Source organism: Eulemur rufifrons, chromosome 15 (genome assembly GCF_041146395.1).
Source record: "Eulemur rufifrons isolate Redbay chromosome 15, OSU_ERuf_1, whole genome shotgun sequence".
Lineage (NCBI taxonomy): Eukaryota > Metazoa > Chordata > Mammalia > Primates > Lemuridae > Eulemur > Eulemur rufifrons.
The window spans coordinates 95,367,162-95,386,137 of record NC_090997.1 but is presented as its reverse complement, the minus strand read 5'-3'; the positions used below and the strand labels follow the sequence as shown (position 1 = coordinate 95,386,137).

At 43.2% G+C, this 18,976-nt stretch overlaps 1 protein-coding gene across 4 annotated transcripts in view; it reads right to left on the bottom strand.

Annotated features, from left to right (window-relative positions):
• The window catches only part of PLEKHG1 (pleckstrin homology and RhoGEF domain containing G1), a 200,359-nt gene that overhangs the window by 24,672 nt on the left and 156,711 nt on the right, over positions 1 to 18,976 (bottom strand). For 3 of the 4 annotated variants that reach the window (XM_069488118.1, XM_069488116.1, XM_069488119.1), the window contains 7 exons: positions 16,343 to 16,412; positions 11,189 to 11,235; positions 8,031 to 8,181; positions 4,318 to 4,449; positions 996 to 1,178; positions 808 to 903; positions 545 to 631 (listed from right to left, as the gene is read on the bottom strand). In XM_069488118.1, the coding sequence (XP_069344219.1) occupies positions 545 to 631; positions 808 to 903; positions 996 to 1,178; positions 4,318 to 4,449; positions 8,031 to 8,181; positions 11,189 to 11,235; positions 16,343 to 16,412 (766 nt within the window). The remainder of the gene's footprint in view (positions 1 to 544; positions 632 to 807; positions 904 to 995; positions 1,179 to 4,317; positions 4,450 to 8,030; positions 8,182 to 11,188; positions 11,236 to 16,342; positions 16,413 to 18,976) is intronic. The other variant, XM_069488117.1, reaches the window with a different exon arrangement.

Genomic DNA, 18,976 nt, shown 5'->3' with positions numbered 1-18,976 from the left:
CAGCGTGCCCATCCGTTCCCCTCTGTGCTTACGTGGCCTCTCGGCCTGGCTTCCCTTTCCCCTGCTTAATAAATACATTCCTCATCCTTCCAGACTGAGGCAAAGGTGTTTTCCATCCTCTCCCGCACTCAACACTTTATCCCTCCACAACACCTGCTCACACCTGTTGTCCCCTCACGGCCGGCAGACAGTTGATGGCTTGTGGGGCTCCCTCACCCCTAAATCCCTCTTGGTCTGTGTCTCGTCCCCCAGGCTTTCCTGCGGAGCCTAGCACAGCCCCAGTCACCTCTGAACGACTCTCATACCTCCACTTTCTATTGGTCCTCTGGAAGTTTTCTTACTGTCTTTTCCTTATTTTTTCTTCTTTCAAGTCCCAAAAGGAAAGGCACCACCATCTCCAGAATCCGCCACGTGCGTGCATCTTTCCAATGTAGACAGCTGCTTTAATGGATCCCTACACACCCTCTCTCTCAATTTTATTTTGGAGGTACACGTGGACGCCTTGCAGGGACTGGAATTCCGTTTGCCGACGCCAGCGTCTTACCTTCGCCGGGATCTTCGCCGCGTGGTTCTCCAGGATCAGCCTCTTCAGGTGCAGGACCCAGAGGCGCTTGTCTTGCTGGGACTTGGCCTACCGGGGGCAGAGTCGCAGTCAGACGACGCAGGGCTCCACCCCGCACACACCCTCCGACAAGGTGGGAGAATGCGCCATGTGGCCGGAAAGCTCTGGAAAGGCCTGCTGGCTCCCGGCACTCACGGTTCACAAGGGGGGCGGGGGCTGGGAAGGAGGCCAGGGCCCGCCGTTACCTGGACTGTGTGCTGCAGCTTGGGGTTCTTGTAGTGGAAGACGCTGAAGCTGAGCGGCTCCTTGGGAATCACCTCCACCAGCATGAGGTTGCCGCACTGCAGCGGAGACAGCGGACAGGGTGAGGCGCGCTCGGGGAGGACGGGCCAGCCAGAGTCCTCGCCTGCCACCCACCGGCCTTCCGACCTACCAGGATGTGGGCTTTGTATGTAAACGTGTCATCTCTCTTCTTTGTGATGAGGAGCAGCTTGTCAAACAGGAAGAGTGTCCGCTCGTTCTTGGCTCGCTGGATGCGGAAGGTGCCCTCGAGCACCAGTTCCCCGTAGCTGGTCAGGTCTGGCCCCTTCCAGTTCGTGAGCAGACTCTGGATCTCCTGAGAAAGGGGACGGGCCACGGGATTAAACAGGACACGGAAAGCAAGGCACAAGGGCCTGGTGGCCCATCTGTCCAGTCTCACGATCGGTGACTAATGGTCCACAACAGGGTCTAATGGCCTACTTGGTATCTAATGGTCTACGACATAAATCTGCGTTTATGGGTGGTGTCTCTTAAAGGTTAACAGAAATGAATCAAGTTGCTAGTTGATAGGTTGCCAACTACTTATTTCTATCATCTAATAATCCCTGTGCTGTGGCTGGCAGCAGCAGGTACATCTTTCAAAAGCTAGGTCAGGCCCCCCGCAAACCGGTTTGGGACCTTCTCAGCCAGGCTTCCTTCTCTTGACTTTCTCACCCCCTCTTCTCTGGTTAAAAACCTTCAGAGCTGTTGACGTGAAAACTTTCTTCCAGATACTGAGGTCCATATCACATATAAGTAGCTCAAAACTAGAGCCTTTGTAACATTAGCTAAGAGACACTTTCTCAGAATTTTCCTGATTTTAAATTCGCTTATTTGGGGAAAGGAAATGAACCTTTCTTTGCCCCTAACTTATGTTTTAGTGTTTTGTTTGTTTGTTTGTTTGTTTTTTTGAGACAGCGTCTCACTCTGTTGCCCAGGCTAGAGTGCAGTGGCATCAGCCTCGCTCACAACAACCTCAAACTCCTGGGCTCAAGCGATCCTCCTGCCTCAGCCTCCCGAGTAGCTGGGACTACAGGCATGCACCACCATGCCCGGCTAATTTTTTCTGTATATATTTTTAGTTGTCCGTATAATTTCTTTCTATTTTTAGTAGAGACAGGGTCTCACTCTTGCTCAGGCTGGTCTTGAACTCCTGAGCTCAAACGATCTACCCGCCTCGGCCTCCCAGAGTGCTAGGATTACAGGCGTGAGCCACCGCGTCTGGCCTGTTTTAGTGTTTTAATGGAACTTGATAAATATAGTTGATAACATGACTGACGACTGACATTTCTTTGGGATTCACCATACATCAATATCATCATTTTTTGCTAGGTGCAGTGGCACATGCCTATAGTCCCAGCTACTTGGGAGGCTGAGATGTGCTCGAGCCCAGCCTGGGCAACATAGTGAGAACCCGTCGTGGGAGGAAAAAAAAACCAAAATCAACACTTTTAAAGGAAGACTTTTAAAAATTATTTTGAAAAGTAGAAATAGTCACAAGCACTATTTAATTAAGGAACCTATAAGATAATGAGAAACTTGACTGGTTGAAAATAGAAATGGAGATAAGTTTGAACCTCAGTCTGATTTAGCAGTGACTTCAGAATGCCAAGCAGATTCATATGAAAAACCAGCCACTTAGCCATTTCCAGATGCAGTAGTCACCCCCACCCTGCGGCCCCTTATCTGCAGGGGATACATTCCAAGATCCCCCGTAAATGCCTAAAACCACAGATAGCACCAAACCCTATTAGACTATGCCTTTTCCTATACATACATACTTATGACAAAATTTAATTTATAAATTAGGCACAGTAAGAGATTAATAACAATAACTAATAATAAAATAGAACAATTGTAACAATATGCCAGCATCACTACTCTTGCATTATGGGGCCATTATTCATTAAAATAAGGTTGACTTGAACATAAGCACTGTGATACCTCAACAGTTGATCTAAAATCCAAGCTGGTGGGGTGGGGAGACAGAAAAAAATAAATAAAAACCAAGCTGGCTACTAAGTTGACAGCTGTAGACAGCATGGACACACTGGTTCACGTCCCGGGCGGGAGGGAGAAGGACAGCATGAGATTTCATCACAATACTCAGAATGGCATGCAATTTAAAACTTATGAACTGTTTATTTCTAGAATTTTCCATTTATTATTTTTGGACTTTGGTTGACCATAGGTGACTGAAACTGTAGAAAGTGAAACCGCAGATAAGAGGAGATGACTGTATGCAAGAGATGTCAACAGTATGTTTGCAAAATGCTCGAATGATAAAGTGTTAAACTTTTTGTTACCGCTGCAAAAAATAAAAGTGGTCTGGAAGATTAGAATGTCATCTTCCTCCAAGTTTTGATTGTTGATGGTATCACACCATGCTCTGGCTGCCTATACCTGAAACCTAGTATTTATTCTGACTTATGAGCCAATTAATGTATCTTCTTTTTCCGGAGATAGGCTTGGCCGCTCTGCATAGCATGCAGTCACTGTGGGCTTTTCTGTCTCACTCTAGGGACACCCAGGAGCCTGGAATTGACCTCTGGGCCCATGAAGCATTTTGTTTTGTTTTTAGTAGTATATCTTTTGAGGTGCCTGGGACATGATCAGCGGCCCAGAATCTATCAAAAGTTCCCAAGCAGTCTGGGAGGCCAAGGTGGGAGGATTGCTTGAGCTCAGGAGTTCAAGATCAGCCTGAGCAAGAGCAAGACTCGTCTCTACTAAAAATAGAAGAATTAGCCAGGTGTGGTGGCGCCTGTAGTCCCAGATACTCGGGAGGCTGAGGCAGGAGAATCACTTGAGCCCAGGAGTTGGAGGTTGCAGAGAGCTATGATGATGCCACAGCACTCTAGCCTGGATGACAGAGTAAGACTATCTTTAAAAAAGTTTCCAAGGATTTAGAGCTCAAAATTTCGGTGCTGGATGGAACCTTAGCAAACTTCTCTGTCTTATTTAAAAAGTGAGGAAACTAAAATGACATGAAGTCATGTCCCAAGTGAAACTGCAAAGGAGCTGGTTCCAGCCTTCACTGCCCTCACTCTGAAGTCCCTTGCCTATGGCCACATCTACACCATCTTGTGATTCTGCAGTAACCAGTGAGAGAGGAATACAGGCTGAAAAAAGCCTTCGAATGTCTTAGAGACTGTTTTTTGCAACAAGAATTACTAATTTGTATTTAATAAAAGGCCTTGGGAGAGTCAGATTTTTAACTTGGGTCATCAAAGTGGCTATGAGCAAACTATAGCTTTAAAGTTACATTGTAACTTTCTATTAAATAGCCGTACTAAACAATGATCAGTATTATTGGTGTCCTGACCTTTCTTGGGAGAACGATACTGAAGACCATGAATGAAGTGCAATACTTGAGCCGCCTTAATATTTGATTTAGAAAAGGATACCAAGTCAGTGTACCAACACCACTGCTGGGCACTGACGCCTCGTAGGCTCACCTGTAACCGAACCGCGTGCTCGTGTTTCCGCTTCATGTCATTGATGTGCCAGGCTACTCGCTGCATCGTGTCTATGGCATCAAGCACCACGTCATAGCCTTCTGTGTCCTTATCAAGGTGATTTTCTATTTCCTTAAAAAAAAAAAAAGAACTAGTTAATTTTCATTTTTCCTCATAGACAATGAAACAAATGGCACCTCTATGATTAGTTCCTTATGTTTTACTTTTGCTTATTTTATTTACACACTACCATAATTCCTTAAGATTTTGAGGCCAGAAATACCTGCAAAATAATGGTAAGATAGGAATAAAAACAGGGATAAGAAAAACAAAAGTAGGCTGGGCATGGTGGCTCATGCCTGTAATCCTAGCACTCTGGGAGGCCGAGGCTGGTGGATAGCTCGAGGTCAGGAGTTCGAGACCAACTTGAGCAAGAGGGAGACCCTGTCTCTACTAGAAATAGAAAGAAATTAGCTGGAAAACTAAAATATAGAGAAAAAATTAGCCGGGCATGGTGGTGCATGCCTGTAGTCCCAGCTACTCGAGAGGCTGAGGCAGAAGTATTGCTTGAACCCAGGAGTCTGAGGTTGCTGTGAGCTAGGCTGACGCCATGGCACTCTAGCCTGGGGAACAGAGTGAGACTCTGTCTCAAAAACCAAACAAACAAACAAACAAACAAAAGTAGAATAGAATTCCAGGACAAAGAGGATAAAATAAAAGATGTACATGGCCCATTAAGTGTTACAGAGATATTATAGTTATTATAATAGATATGAGAGTTGATATTATAGCTATAGACTTCTGAGCTTCCTGGTAGCCAATGTAACACAGTTCTTAGCAATATAGGTTTCACTCTTACAAGATAAAAAACATACTTTATTATTTTTTCTTCCACAGGGAACAAATGTTTCACACAGGACCTGTACATATCTGTTGAATCTGTTATGTACCTGTTAATATGTAACAGATTCAAAAATATGGTGGACATTATCTTTAAAAAAAAAAAAAATCTCTATAGCAAGTGCATACTCATGTAGTTAAGGTTTAAAGCCCAAATGAAGTTCACTAAAGACAAGCCTTCAGTGTTGAAAGACATCCCATGGTTCAAGTATTCAATTCTCTGACGGTTGTAAGTGTGTTACATTAGCACTCATCTTAGCACTGGAGGTCCATAATCCCAGGAACAGGAGAGAGGGACGTGATCTTTGTTCTACTTCTTTTGAGCACATAAAATACCTGGCCCTAGACTCCTCGAAGAGCCTAAGAATAGAGACTATTATACATAGTTCCTTTGTTTCTTTATCATCTCCACAATGCCTAGCAAAGAGCTCTGTGGTCAATAAATGCTTATTAAATTTAAGCTACATCTTCATAAAACCAACAACAGAGTCAGGCACTATGGCTCATGCCTGTAATCCCAGCACTTTGGGAGGTTGAGGCAGGAGGATCACTTGAGGCAAGGAGTTCAAGACCAGCCTGGGCAACATAGCAAGACCCCGGCAGTGATGATATGAACCAGTAGTCCCAGCTACTTGGGAGGCTGGAGTGGGAGGATCACTCAAGCTCAGGAGCTCGAGACCAGCCTGGGCAGCATTCTATTATGTTATAGTAACACTTCGTAAATCTTTGTTTACTGAATACTCAAGTTTTTTATCTAGCTAGAAATGGGAAAGGAAGTTATATTTATTTTCCATATTCAGACTCAGCTGTTGAAAAGGCCCTGTGAAACCATACTAACGAAACTAATGACTCCCAGGCAAGTTCAAGATCAATGGCAAATTAAAAAAAATAATAATTCCTCCATTTAAGCCTGAGAGGCAGTTCTGTTCATCAAACAGACTGAGAAGTACAGAGGCTATTCCTGGGGGGATTTTCATGCATGGCATGCAACTGTGACATGATGTGAATGACAGAGGGAACACTCTAATCAACTGTAAGAGCAAAAAAGACTTCAAAGGCAACCAAAAGTCAGTTTTGGATTAATCTAAATACTGTTCTTCTCTTTTTTCTTCATTGCCAGCTCTTAACATAGAGAGTAAGGGCTGTTTTTCCTATTAATTAACTTTTTGTAAGGATCTTGACTTGTCTCACATGCTTCACTGAGATCGCAGACTTTTGATTGGTGGCCATCTCCTTGTCTAGAAGACCACATTAGGGATTACTGAGACGCACCAGGCTTAGATGTCCTATTAACAGGGTTCAGCAGAGATTTATCTTGCGACAGATATTATTTATTTAAGAATTATTTGGATGCAGCTAATTAATCCCACTAAACCCAAGAGGACATTAGGATCAATTTAAAAATTAAAGTAATATCCCTGGTGTGGCTTCATAGGTTATAAGAATCCCCAAAGATGAGCCACCCAGGCAAAGAGACAAGCTAAGGAATTTCTGGTAAAGCTGGACCGTCAAAATTCTTTTTTTTTTTTTAAGACAGAGTCTCGCTCTGTTGCCCGGGCTAGAGTGAGTGCCGTGGCGTCAGCCTAGCTCACAGCAACCTCAAACTCCTGGGCTGAAGCGATCCTACTGCCTCAGCCTCCCGAGTAGCTGGGACTACAGGCATGCGCCACCATGCCCGGCTAATTTTTTCTATATATATTTTTAGTTGGCCAGATAATTTCTTTCTATTTTTAGTAGAGACGGGGTCTCACTCTTGCTCAGGCTGGTCTCGAACTCCTGAGCTCCAGTGATCCGCCCGCCTCGGCCTCCCAGAGTGCTAGGATTACAGGCGTGAGCCACCGCGCCCGGCCTGCAAAATTCTTAAAATTTTAAATGTGTGTGAACTGAACAAACCTGAAATGATGACGCAAGTCGGAAACCTGAAATCATTTAAGAAGAGATACTTGTGAACTACAGGCATATTGACAGAGAGGTGCTCAGGATTCGAATCCCTTTAAAAAAGGGACTTTTAATGTAATATAAAAATGATACAATAAAAACAACAGCTTAATTTTATGGAGTGCTTGTAAGCCACAGTGAATGTGGGCAATTTATAGGATTTGGGCCCAGTCCTGCCCCGAAGCCCCGTTCCGAATCACTCTGCTACACTGTCTCTCTGCTGTCAAAAGGTGAGCAAGTCCTCCTTACAGAATGAAGATCACCTCGATAAAACTTTTTTCCATTTGTATCAACTTCCTTAGAGGATAAGAAGTGAGAATTTGAGAGCTGCCACTGTCTTTGTTTCCAAAGCCTCCTTGAATTTTGTGAGAGTGGTGGACAGAATATAAAGATATCCTGGGGTGAGGCTGAGCCTGGCTGGGAGATCACTCACCACACTGCTCATCTGTCCTCGCCCTTTCAGCCCCTCTCTTTGCTCTCATACAAAAGCCAATCTATGACAAATAGCCCTTCCTGCCTCCCAGCTGCTTACTGAACCGGGGCTCATGGAAATAAAACAAAACATTAAACAGTCTGTTTTTCATTTAGACGATAGCTCCCTGCCGAAGCTGTCACTGCCCAGTGCGAGGCACTCCTAAGCCCGATCAGAATCAGAGCTAAAATTAATCTCTTTACTTGGCTGTTGTCAATGGGGCTCCAGGCCTAGAATATGAGTATCTCTAATTCCTCAAAGCAGATTAGTCACTTGTAAAATATGAGTGTGGAAAACATTTCCATATGTCCATAGCCTTTTCTGGTATTTTTTCCCCAAACTTAATATATACACAGAAAATCCCCATCGCCTGGTAAGTGCTCGAGCGCAGGCAGAAACTTACATGCAGAAGGAGATGATACTTGAGAATCCGCTGAACTGGTTTCAAGAGATAGGACCCCAGAGGCAATGAGAGTTTCAGAGTTTCCTGACGTTCCCTGAAGAATTTGGCCAGGATCTTGTTCCTCATGCACTCTGTGAGCACAGCCACTGATCTGCAAGGAGAGTAAATGTTTTTATCTAAATCATAATGCGTTTTTACACGGGCATTCAAGTTTTAAATGCCAGTTGTTAAGTATAAATGCCCTAAAACGGGTAGGGTAGCCACAGAGCTACAGCCAGACTCGCACGCCTCTGGGCAGATTAGATAAAGCATCCCTCTGGGAGGGGGAGTTAGAAAAAGGCCTTGTGCCCAGTGAGAGTAGCGCCAAGGCTGCCCAGGTATTTGAGTGGGATTTTAGCCCCCACTATGCGGTGCTCACATTGCACGTCTGTATTCAGTTTCCACAAGTTAGATTATAAGGAGTAGGCACCTTTGTACTAAGAAAAAGGAGTTCCTTCTTGCCAGCAGGTTGAGCCCCCTGCCAGGGCATTTGTTACCCCCTCTGCTGGTCACTTTATATGATGCACAGACGGCGTGACCTTATGTGGTGGCCCTCTTTGGAGACCTCTTCCCATGGGTAACTTCCCCTTGAGGATTTTTGAACAGATCTCCCTTTCCACCTCCAAGTGGTTCTCCTTACTCTTAATACAGCTTCTGGAAAAGCTAGATGGCCTTACTCCTATGGAGTGTGCCTCAGTGCGGGCTATTTGAAACATGGGTGAGAATTTCTTCTCCACCCAGCTCACCCAGAGGTAACCCGTCTAGCTCCAAAACATCTTAAGGGAATGGTTGAAACAACGTTCGTACCTTATACTTAAAGCAAGCTAAAAGGCTTGTAGGGTCACACACACACACACACACACACACACGTCAATTAAAATCTCATGGCTTCATAATGTAGAAGGAAGCAGGTGGAAATAATTTCAGCCCCTTTCTACCCAAGTGAGTAATATATTTCCAGGACTAATTGGAAAAAAATCATATAGAGCCAAAGAACAAAATAAGATTCCATGAAAGGAAGGTAAATGGAAGTCTCACACTTAAGCCATTAGAATCCCTTTTAGGCCCATCTGCTTTGAGAAATACCTGTTCAAACTGATTTATTTCCTCCTTGAGTTGAGATTTCAAAACTCGGCTACATCAAGTAACTGGGAACTTTTCTAAGGTTCTTTAGAATCAGAATCAGCCACTGTGTAGCTCTCTGGTCACCTGAAGGCTCGAGCTCTTGCTCAAGAATAAGGACCTGCGACAAACTGGGAGCTCGCTCGGCTCCCAGATCCCAGAAGTCTGGGGCGTGGGCAGGCATCTGAGGACAATGACCTGACCAGCTTTGTGCCCCTCCCTGGGGGAGGCGGGGAGGGGGGGTTTGTGTCTCTTCACAGGAAAGTCACTGGGGTGTGACCGGTATGAAGAAAGTGGACACCTGTCAAGGTGTGCTGACATTTAATATCACCAGTCTGGATCCAAGGGGGGAAGAAACATTGTCAGATGGGCCCAAACACCTGGCACTTGTGGTTTTTGTTAAGACAGGGGAAAAGGATTGTCGGGCCTCAGACAGCAAATTGATTGTAGAGGATGGGGCAAGAGAAAGTATTTCCCTATGAATCTGAAAAGCACACAATCGGGCAAGAACCGGACATGCCTTCTTCGCTGAGAACACCTTTCGAGCACCTCTCTGCTAACATGTTTCTTCAAAGTCAGACTCAAAATAAAACAACAACAAAAAAAACCCCTCACTTCCTCCAGAAAATTATCCTTAATTATCCTCACTGGGACTGATTACTTCCTGCTTTGGGTATCTTTAGCTTCTATTATATTACACATTACTGACTCTGTCCTATATTAATTCATATTTATTTAACATGCTAGTCCACTATTACATTTAGTTGAATTCTCACCCTCAAAAGAATATGAACTGCTTGAAGGCAAGAGATGTTTGTTCCTCTTTCCTGCCAATATAGACCAACCTTGCAACAGTGCTCCGTGAATGACAGGCTCTTAAAAATATTCTTGCACAAATGATTTTGCCTTTCCCTTGACTTGGAAGCAGCCTAGCATATCAAAAGACTGCGTTTGTTTTGTACTCTTCTTTCTTAGTAAGTCAGAAAATCTTCTGAATTTGCAACTTTGGAAGTTCACATAGAGAAGTTATTTCTTCAAACGGTATACTTATAATTAAATTTACACAGACATAATCTCCTACACGAGCCCATCATTTTAGATTCTGATAATCAGTCTAGAACTTTGTGGATTATTCAGAGTCTGAATGTTTTTTCTTTTCTTCAGGAAGAAGTTTTGTGGAGAAATTGAGGGCTGATTCTGTGATTTCTCTGAATTAGGGTGTGGTGCAAGCTTGTTTTTGGCTTACGGACCATGGGGTTTAGTTGGGGCCTCCTACAGTTTCCCGATAGCCTCATCATTGAGGTGGAAACAAATACTTTAGCAGGGAAAATTGCTTAAGTGAAACTGTAAATGATGGGTGAGTCTATAGATAAGGATCTATGGTAAATGCTCTAATATGCGTGTGGGTTTTTTGTTATTTGATTTTTTTTTTTTTTTTTTTTTTTTAGGGAAACCTGGGAGATGCATGGTTGGCCACCAACCAAATAAATCATCATGGCACAATATCCTGACCAACATTAAGAGGAGGAGACTAAAATCCTCCTGTGTCCTTTCTCCAAACTCCATAAAACTATATAGTTCATAAAACTTACATAGCAAACATAAAACATATTTTCTCCCCAGCTAGATTATATAAGCTCACTAGCAGTATTTCCCAAATTCTTAAAAACATGGCACGCGTAGAAAAGGCTTCACAGACCAGGCTTACAGCCTGATGCAACTGGCTCACTTGGTTTTTCTTTGGAGATGCTTAGCAATCTTTTTAGTCTCTTACAAAGTCTTTCAGAATTTTTCCCTACACTGCCTCTGCTGGGAGCCTCAAAGCCCGACTCAATGTCTGGGTCCCCCTGTAATCTGTTCTCAGCACGTTTTGCATTCTTCCCGTAGCATTCAGCACAGGGCCAGGCATACAGCGCCCAGCCCACAGACACAGGACCGACTGACTTGGAACCATGTGAAAGTGAGCAAAAGTACGCCTGCTCGTTCCCGACCCGTACCTGGGATAGTTAGTGCAGTACTGGGTATAAATGTGGAACTCTTCACTCTGTGAAGAAACAAAAGAGATTTTTATAGGCGAAGAAAGCACAGACATCAACATTCATTTAAAAACAATAAAAAGAAATAGCATTCCGGCCTTTACATTTGTTTTTCTAATCACACTGGCCTGTCTCCTGAGCCCCTGGGGCATCATCTGTGCCTATTTTTCCATTAATACCTTGTCCTGTACCTAGAATCCACACACTTGACCCCATTTGAGTCCATAAACATTTATTGAGCATCAGCTGTGTTACAGTGAATCTGAGACAAACAGGAAAGGGATGAGAAGAAAGTTTCTGCCCCAAAGTGCTCATAGTCCTCTGGTGGATATGCGGCACAGGACAGAAAGAGAAGATGATTGGAACATCACGTGGTAAGAACACGTTTCTTGTGCCAGGCACGAGAAAACTGCCGCTGTAATTTCGAGTCCCTGCATATGCAGGTTTTCTCTGTCCACTGTCTTTCCCTCACTTTCCACTGGACAGCCACTAAAACTCCCTTGAGATTGAGTTTTAGGCTTTATTTCTCCCAAGGAGCCTTCCTAGGCTGAGCCAACTGCTCCTACGCTGGGCTCCACAACACCCAGTATTTACCTTTCTTGTAGCATTTACCAAATGATAGTAACACTTTCTGCTCATCTGTCTCCCACATTAAGCTGTGAGTTCCTTCGGGTTAGGGGCCACATACTGTGTTCATCAGGCACATAATGTTTGTTGAACTACTGAATCCCCTTGTCCTACTAAACTGAAAGTTATTTGAGAGCAGGATGTAAGTTTACTCATCTCTCCCACCTAGCACGGCGGCAGTGCTGCAAATGCAGCGAATGTTCAACTAACAAGCGCGGGGGTCTCGCCTTTTGCTATCATTTATTCCCAGTTCCCTAAAATCTCTTTTTACTTCCATGGCTATGTTCATCATTCGGATGCCTCATCATATTGTCAGATATTAGGAAATGTTAATAATTGCTCACCGTAGGATAATTTTTGGAAAAGGTGGAATCATGACTTCCACGCAAATATAAAATGAACACTGTCAAAGATCTTATTTAATCCACTAATGTGGAGAACAATAAGACATCACAACCAGATCAGAGGAGAAATAAAAGTATCACGCTCAGGTAGGTCAATGACAAATGCTGAAATGAATTTACAAATAGATACAAAGCTGGTTTCTTCCATGGGGATGGGCGCACAAAGAAATCAACTGTCCCTCTGTGGATCAGAATTCATTTGCATGTCTGTGGTCAAGAATCACTCACCTTGCTACCAGTTATCTAAAATATACGGAGTTGTAGAAAGGTTCAAAGAGGATGAAAGATGCAGAGACCCCACTGAGTTATGTAATCTGGAGGGATAAACTGGAAAACACTTAGTTTTCCATCAGAGACACCCAGTCATCTTTTTGGTGGATTTCCGTTTTTCACAATTTTTCCTCACACTGCCAAGGGAAAGAGGTAAATAGGTAGGGGAAGTGGCCAAAGCTAGGCTTTTAAACTTTTGATTTTAACACAGTCAGTCGGAAAAACTAATTTGAGCCCAGTGAATTACTGGCTCTTGTAAAATCTAAAATGAAATTACCTTTTGAAAGAACCACAGACAATTTTGGGGGGAATGCCACATTTTGCTCTTTTTGACTTTTCACTTCCTTTTACCTTTGAAACCACTTCATGCTGGATTCACATGTGACCCTTTTTATTCTGAAAAAGTATAAGCCCCACCAGGGCTCTATTCCCATCTTAAATGAGAGGTTTTTGATTTAAATCAGCTATTTATCCATCATATAGAATCAAATGCAGGTTTCAGAAGGTCTGTAGACCTTATGAACAATGGTTTTGCCCAAAAATCAACAGCCTCTAGTGAGTTAAATCCTTAAATGCTATTATAGTTATTAAACACGCCACGCCAAATCCTTTTAAGAAGTGTTTAGGGGAGCATGTTATAGAAACATAGAAATTATACAAAAATAGATATTTCCTTCTAATTATTAGACTCTTTCAAATGGTCATTAGAGATGATGTAGAAATGAGACAGTAATGGAAGTGCCAAAATATGACAGTCAGGGCTCAGTGACTAATTGAGCACATAGGGCCCGCAAATACTCATTGACTAGGTAGCCAGACTAAAGCAACATGTATGACTTTAGGTTTCTTCTGCCACACGGTCACTCTCTCCCTCTTTGATTCCTGAGACATTTTCACTGGACACTATGGGAAAGGCTTAATAAGTAAACAGCACATGGGCAAGGTGACCTTGACTTGAATTCACTCTATTTTTTATTTTTTATTTTTATTTTTTTTTTGAGACAGAGTCTCACTCTGTTGCCCAGGCTAGAGTGAGTGCCGTGGCGTCAGCCTAGCTCACAGCAACCTCACACTCCTGAGCTCAAGGGATCCTCCTGTCTCAGCCTCCCGAGTAGCTGGGACTACAGGCATGCACCACCATGCCTGGCTAATTTTTTCTATATATATTTTTTAGCTGTCCATATAATTTCTATTTTTAGTAGAGATGGGGTCTCGCTCTTGCTCAGGCTGGTCTCGAACTCCTGAGCTCAAACGATCCGCCCACCTCGGCCTCCCAGAGTGCTAGGATTAAAGGCGTGAGCCACTGCGCCCGGCCTGAATTCACTCTAATAATATGGAATATCCAATATCAGCACTTTCTTGAGGACGATTTCAGTAAGTTGGTGGAGTGTGCGCACACGCGCTCACTCACTGCGCCCGGAAAGGAGAAAGGCGGCCGAGGGCAGAGGGCCACGCAGCTGGGGAGAGGTGGCGGCTAAGGGGAGGTTGAGGCTCTGAAGACAAATCCCACTTCTCTCCTAAACGCTGCCCAGGGTCAACTCTGCTGGGTGAGTCAGGATGAGGGACGGACGTGAGGGTGGAGGTGAAGGCAGCCAAACAAAGCGGGCTGTTCCTGGTGTTCCCAGAGTCCCAAGAGCAGACGAAATGTTCACCGGGAGAAGGCTGAGCCTGCCAGGTAGGGAACTTTAATTTCTGTCTATCAAGAGAACTGCTAGCGGCCGGGCGCAGTGGCTCCCGCTTGTAATCCTAGCACTCTGGGAGGCCGAGGCGGGTGGATCGCTCGAGGTCAGGAGTTCGAGACCAGCCTGAGCAAGAGTGAGACCCCCCCGTCTCTACTAAAAATAGAAAGAAATTATATGGACAACTAAAATATATATATACAAAAGATTAGCCGGGCATGGTGGCGCATGCCTGTAGTCCCAGCTACTCGGGAGGCTGAGGCGGTAGGATCGCTTAAGCCCAGGAGTTTGAGGTTGCTGTGAGCTAGGCTGACGCCACAGCACTCACTCTAGCCCGGGCAACAAAGCGAGACTCTGTCTCAAAAAAAAAAAAAAAAAAGAGAGAACTGCTAGCTCCTTATTTTTCCTCTGTGAGCCATCGGGTAAAAAGCTGTAGTCTCCTTTTGCTGGTAAGGACTTCTGTAACCTACACATACCACAGACGCACACAAGGTCAAAGATGAGTCTGGGTAAGCCCCAGTGATTCAGATAAAAGCAGAAGTCAACCACCGGCTTCACCTCTTTCATTAATGGCCTCCCAATTAAAGCAATTTTCCATTCCTCCCCAGCACTGAGCGGCTGGTTGTGCTTCGGAAAACGTAACATCTTCTAAATTTCAGGGTGCTGAGTGAAAAGCCGGTTATGCCAGACTCAAGAGCGCTCTCACAGTTCTCTGCTTCCACGTGAAGGTGTGGAGTGAAGTCAGTCTTCTAATTAAACTTGGCAATATTACAATCTGAAATAAGATTTGGGAGCTGGCAACGTGGCACATAAACAAACTTTTATGTGAATAATTAAGTGAGAGCTAAGCATATGCTGGAACATCTTTAATCAACTTGTGATTACAGTTACCAGTAAAAGCCCAAACGTTTCCGAAAGCTTTTATGTTGTTTATGTGCTGTGGTTATTTTAACATATCTTCTTTGATATGCTCGGTGTATCTTTTACCCATTTCTCCTTCTTTCATTTTCCTTCTCTTTTTGCAAATTCCTGCCCAATTACGACACAGGCAACTTGTGAAAAGGACTGTATGTGTAAGCATGTGTGGACAAACATTTTACACGTGAACACACACACACAGTCAGGAGAGTTTTATACACAAGCCCGCTGATTGCCTTTAAGGAACTTCACGTCAATAAAACCCAGGGTGTTATGTTTGGATTCACAGCCATCCGGATGGAGCTGCAGCCATCAGAAATGACCCTGAGGGACAGTCTGAAGCCAGGTCAGACTGAGATGACACCTCCCAGGTCACACTGGACTCTGGGGCTCTAAATGAGGTGCTAATTCTCGGTTGGTCCCAAAGCACCGTCACGAACTTTGCTTAAAACTTTGTACATTTTAAACTATTAATATTACTGCAGAAACCACATGAAGGCTTGCTGCAAAACAACTTCTTTTAGAGGTTTTCCAAACAAAAGCTGTTGAATTTTTAGGAGAATTTAAACAAGATAGGAATCTATATATGCTAGGTAGCATGTTGAGAAAGTAATACAGGAAAGGTTTTCCCAGTATGTTTCAGAATTCCATCTCCTATTTGTGTCCAGAGTATGAGCTCACTGTTGTTTAAGCTTTAAAAGTCAAATCCTTTCCTTGTATTTCTCTAAATCATCAATGCAGCTTAAGAAAATCATAGGAAAACAGACTGCATTTTTAATACATAGGAGATGAATTCTGCTTCTCTTTATCCCCCAAAAGATAATCATACAGACCAGGTGAGTGCCACATATATTATATGTAAAATATCTACATTGTACTGGAATTTTATAACTAGCTTAGTGGTATTTTATATGTATTCAGTTTTCTACCATTCTTCTACTCTGGACTCTCCTCTCCCAAGCTTAGTTTTTCCTAGGAAGGAGTAACGTTATTCAGTTACAAGTTCTAGGATAGCTACTACGTTAGCATCTCCTTCTCCCCAGTAATAGTATATTTTTTTCTTTGCTGCTGAAGAAAAACCAACCAAATAAGAAAACAGAGAGATCAGTGGCTACCTTCATCCAATATGGAACAAACCAGTCGTTCTAACTTTAAAATGAAAACAATCCATACTCTGTATCCACCTTGGTTGGCCCAGATTAATGAACCCTGCTTACCTTGGACACAAAACATTCTGCTATGGCCACAGGATCATTTTCACAGTTTTCTAAATCTTGCAGAAGTTCACTGATAAAAAAAAAATAATAGGAAGTATTAGATTGTAGTTTTCTGGTTGAAGATATTTTATATAACTAAAAAGTTTAAACATTTCTATTGCATTTGCAAGGAATCATGATTGGATGAGGACCTACTGCCATTGTATCCAAGGCTAAGATAAGGGACTTGCTCCAGGTGGAGCAGGAATTTAAGCACAGGTTGGACCTGTAACTTTCCCACCAGAGATAAGCTTTGCCTAACATTTAAGTTTTCTGAATGTTATTGTCTGTAAAATGCTCACGCACACTCATTCATTTGTCAAATAGTGCCTGGGTACCAAGTACAGTATACAGTACTAAGAATACATCAGTTAGCAAAATGAGATATGGTCCTTGGTCTTACGGAGTTCCCAATCCATTGGAAAAGTCAGACATTCAATGAAAACTCACAATAACAAATATAAAATTATAAACAGAGATAGTGCTTTAAAGGATGATAAGCTAGGGAAGAAAATATATTTCTTCAAATGTAAATCTAGGCTGGGCATGGTAGCTAAGGCCTGTAATCCTAGCACTTTGGGAGGCTGAGGTGGGAGAATTGCTTGATGCCACTAGTTTGAGACCAGCCTGAATAACACAGTGAGACCTCATCTCTATAAAAATTAAATTAGCTGGCATGGTGGCATACACCTGTCATCCTAGCTACTCAGGAGGATCGCTTAAACCCAGGCATTTGAGGTTGCAGTGAGCTATGATCATGCCACTGCACTCTATCCTGGGCAACAGAGAGAGACCTCATCTAGGAAGGAAGGAAGGAATGAAGGAAAGAAGAAGGGAGGGAAGGAGGAAGGAAGGAAGGAAGGAAGGAAGGAAGGCAGGCAGGCAGGCAGGCAGGCAGGCTCAGGCTTTCCTTTAGCTCGTTTGTGCAGCAATATCCTTTTTGCAGTTTTCCTTCAGTTTCACAGGTTTTTGTCACCTGCAGCAGTGCCACTCCACCTCTCCCGGTTCCTTTGCAACATCACCAATGCACGGGCCAGGGTGTTCCCCTTTCATTTTTGGGTGGTATTCAGAACAGAACAAGAAAAGGCCAAAGGAGACCTCTCAGGTGCATTGGGATCCTTGAACTTGCTTTCTGTTTCCCCTTTAGGGGGGATACAGGTTTTCACTTCTCTTTCCTAACAGGCCTTGTCAGCCTTTGCCATGTCTTCAAACTTTCCCTTCTCTTTAGCAGACACTATCTTCACCTCTCTGAGCAGTTCTCAGAAATCTCTGAGAAATCTCTGAGAAGTTGGCTGAAGCATCTGGGTGCTGCTTCTTGTGCTCCTCCTGACTGGTTTGCACAAAAAATGCGCACGATGACATTTTGCCTCTCAGAGTATTAGGATCTTTTTTGCCTGTGTTTACTTTTCCTCAGTGAGGCCCAGAGTCACCCAGGGCCTGTCTGGCTCTACCTGCCCGGGTGCTGTCTCTGCGGGGCTCAATGTACTGCAATGGCTCTTTTTATTGTTAAATAAATTGATATTTTAATAGGGTCTCAGTTTTATTTCTAACATGGTAAACAAAACATAATAAAACACAAATAGAAAAGCTTTTTAGGTCCTTAGTAAAATTTAAGCATGCAAGAGATCCTGGACCAAAACACTTAAGGATCTCTGTTCCCGAATTATGTCTTTTCTCCTCCTCCCCACTGTCACAGCTCCTCTTGGTCACCTTGTGGATATTCACTTCCGATACTCTCATTTTCCTCATTCATCTTCGTTTTCCATCTTCTTGTTGACTGCCTTGTTTTTTGGAGACTTCAACTTTTTCTTCATCCCTTTTATTAAATTTTTTCATTTCTACCATCAGATTTTTTTATTTCAAAGTTTTTTTAAAAACATGCTTTGTGTTTCTGTTCTTATATCATGAGTGCAAAATCGTCTCTTCAAAAATAGGATGATGAGGAGTTTGTACTTTTCTTCCCTGTTCTTTGTTTCCTGCTCAGCTCCCTTTCCCTGTTCAACCATTTTGGCTCCTGTCATTGATGTTAGAGCCTCGCTTCAAAGTCTGGGGATCTTCATTTGTCCTTTCATGTTTGACAGTGAGACACCACCGTGCTCATCATGAACTCTGGGCAGGATTATTGAGCGATGCTCCTCACTCCCAGGCAGCAGTTCTTAAACTTCTTGGTGTCAGGACCTGTTTACACTCTTAAAAATTCTTTATGTGGATTATATCTACTAGATTACCTATATTAGAAGTTAAAACTAAATAATTCAAAATTATCAACTCACTCAACAAATCCAATACATGTTAATAGAAATAACTTTTTGTGAATAATTATGTTTTATAAAACAAAAATGCAGCAACAGGAGGAGGATTGTTTTATATTTTTGTAACTCTCTAATCTCTAACTTAATGGAACATAAGCGGATTCTCTTATCCTGCTGCCACATCCAGTGTGTTACGTTCTGTTGTTCTGGTTGAAATATATAGGATATGGCACTGAAAAGGGAGAGTATTTTAATAGTCTTTTCAGATACGCATGGACATCCTTCTTTGACAAAACACTGAAACTAAGCACATGGCACTGTGTTAAAGATTTGTTGGAGTCTG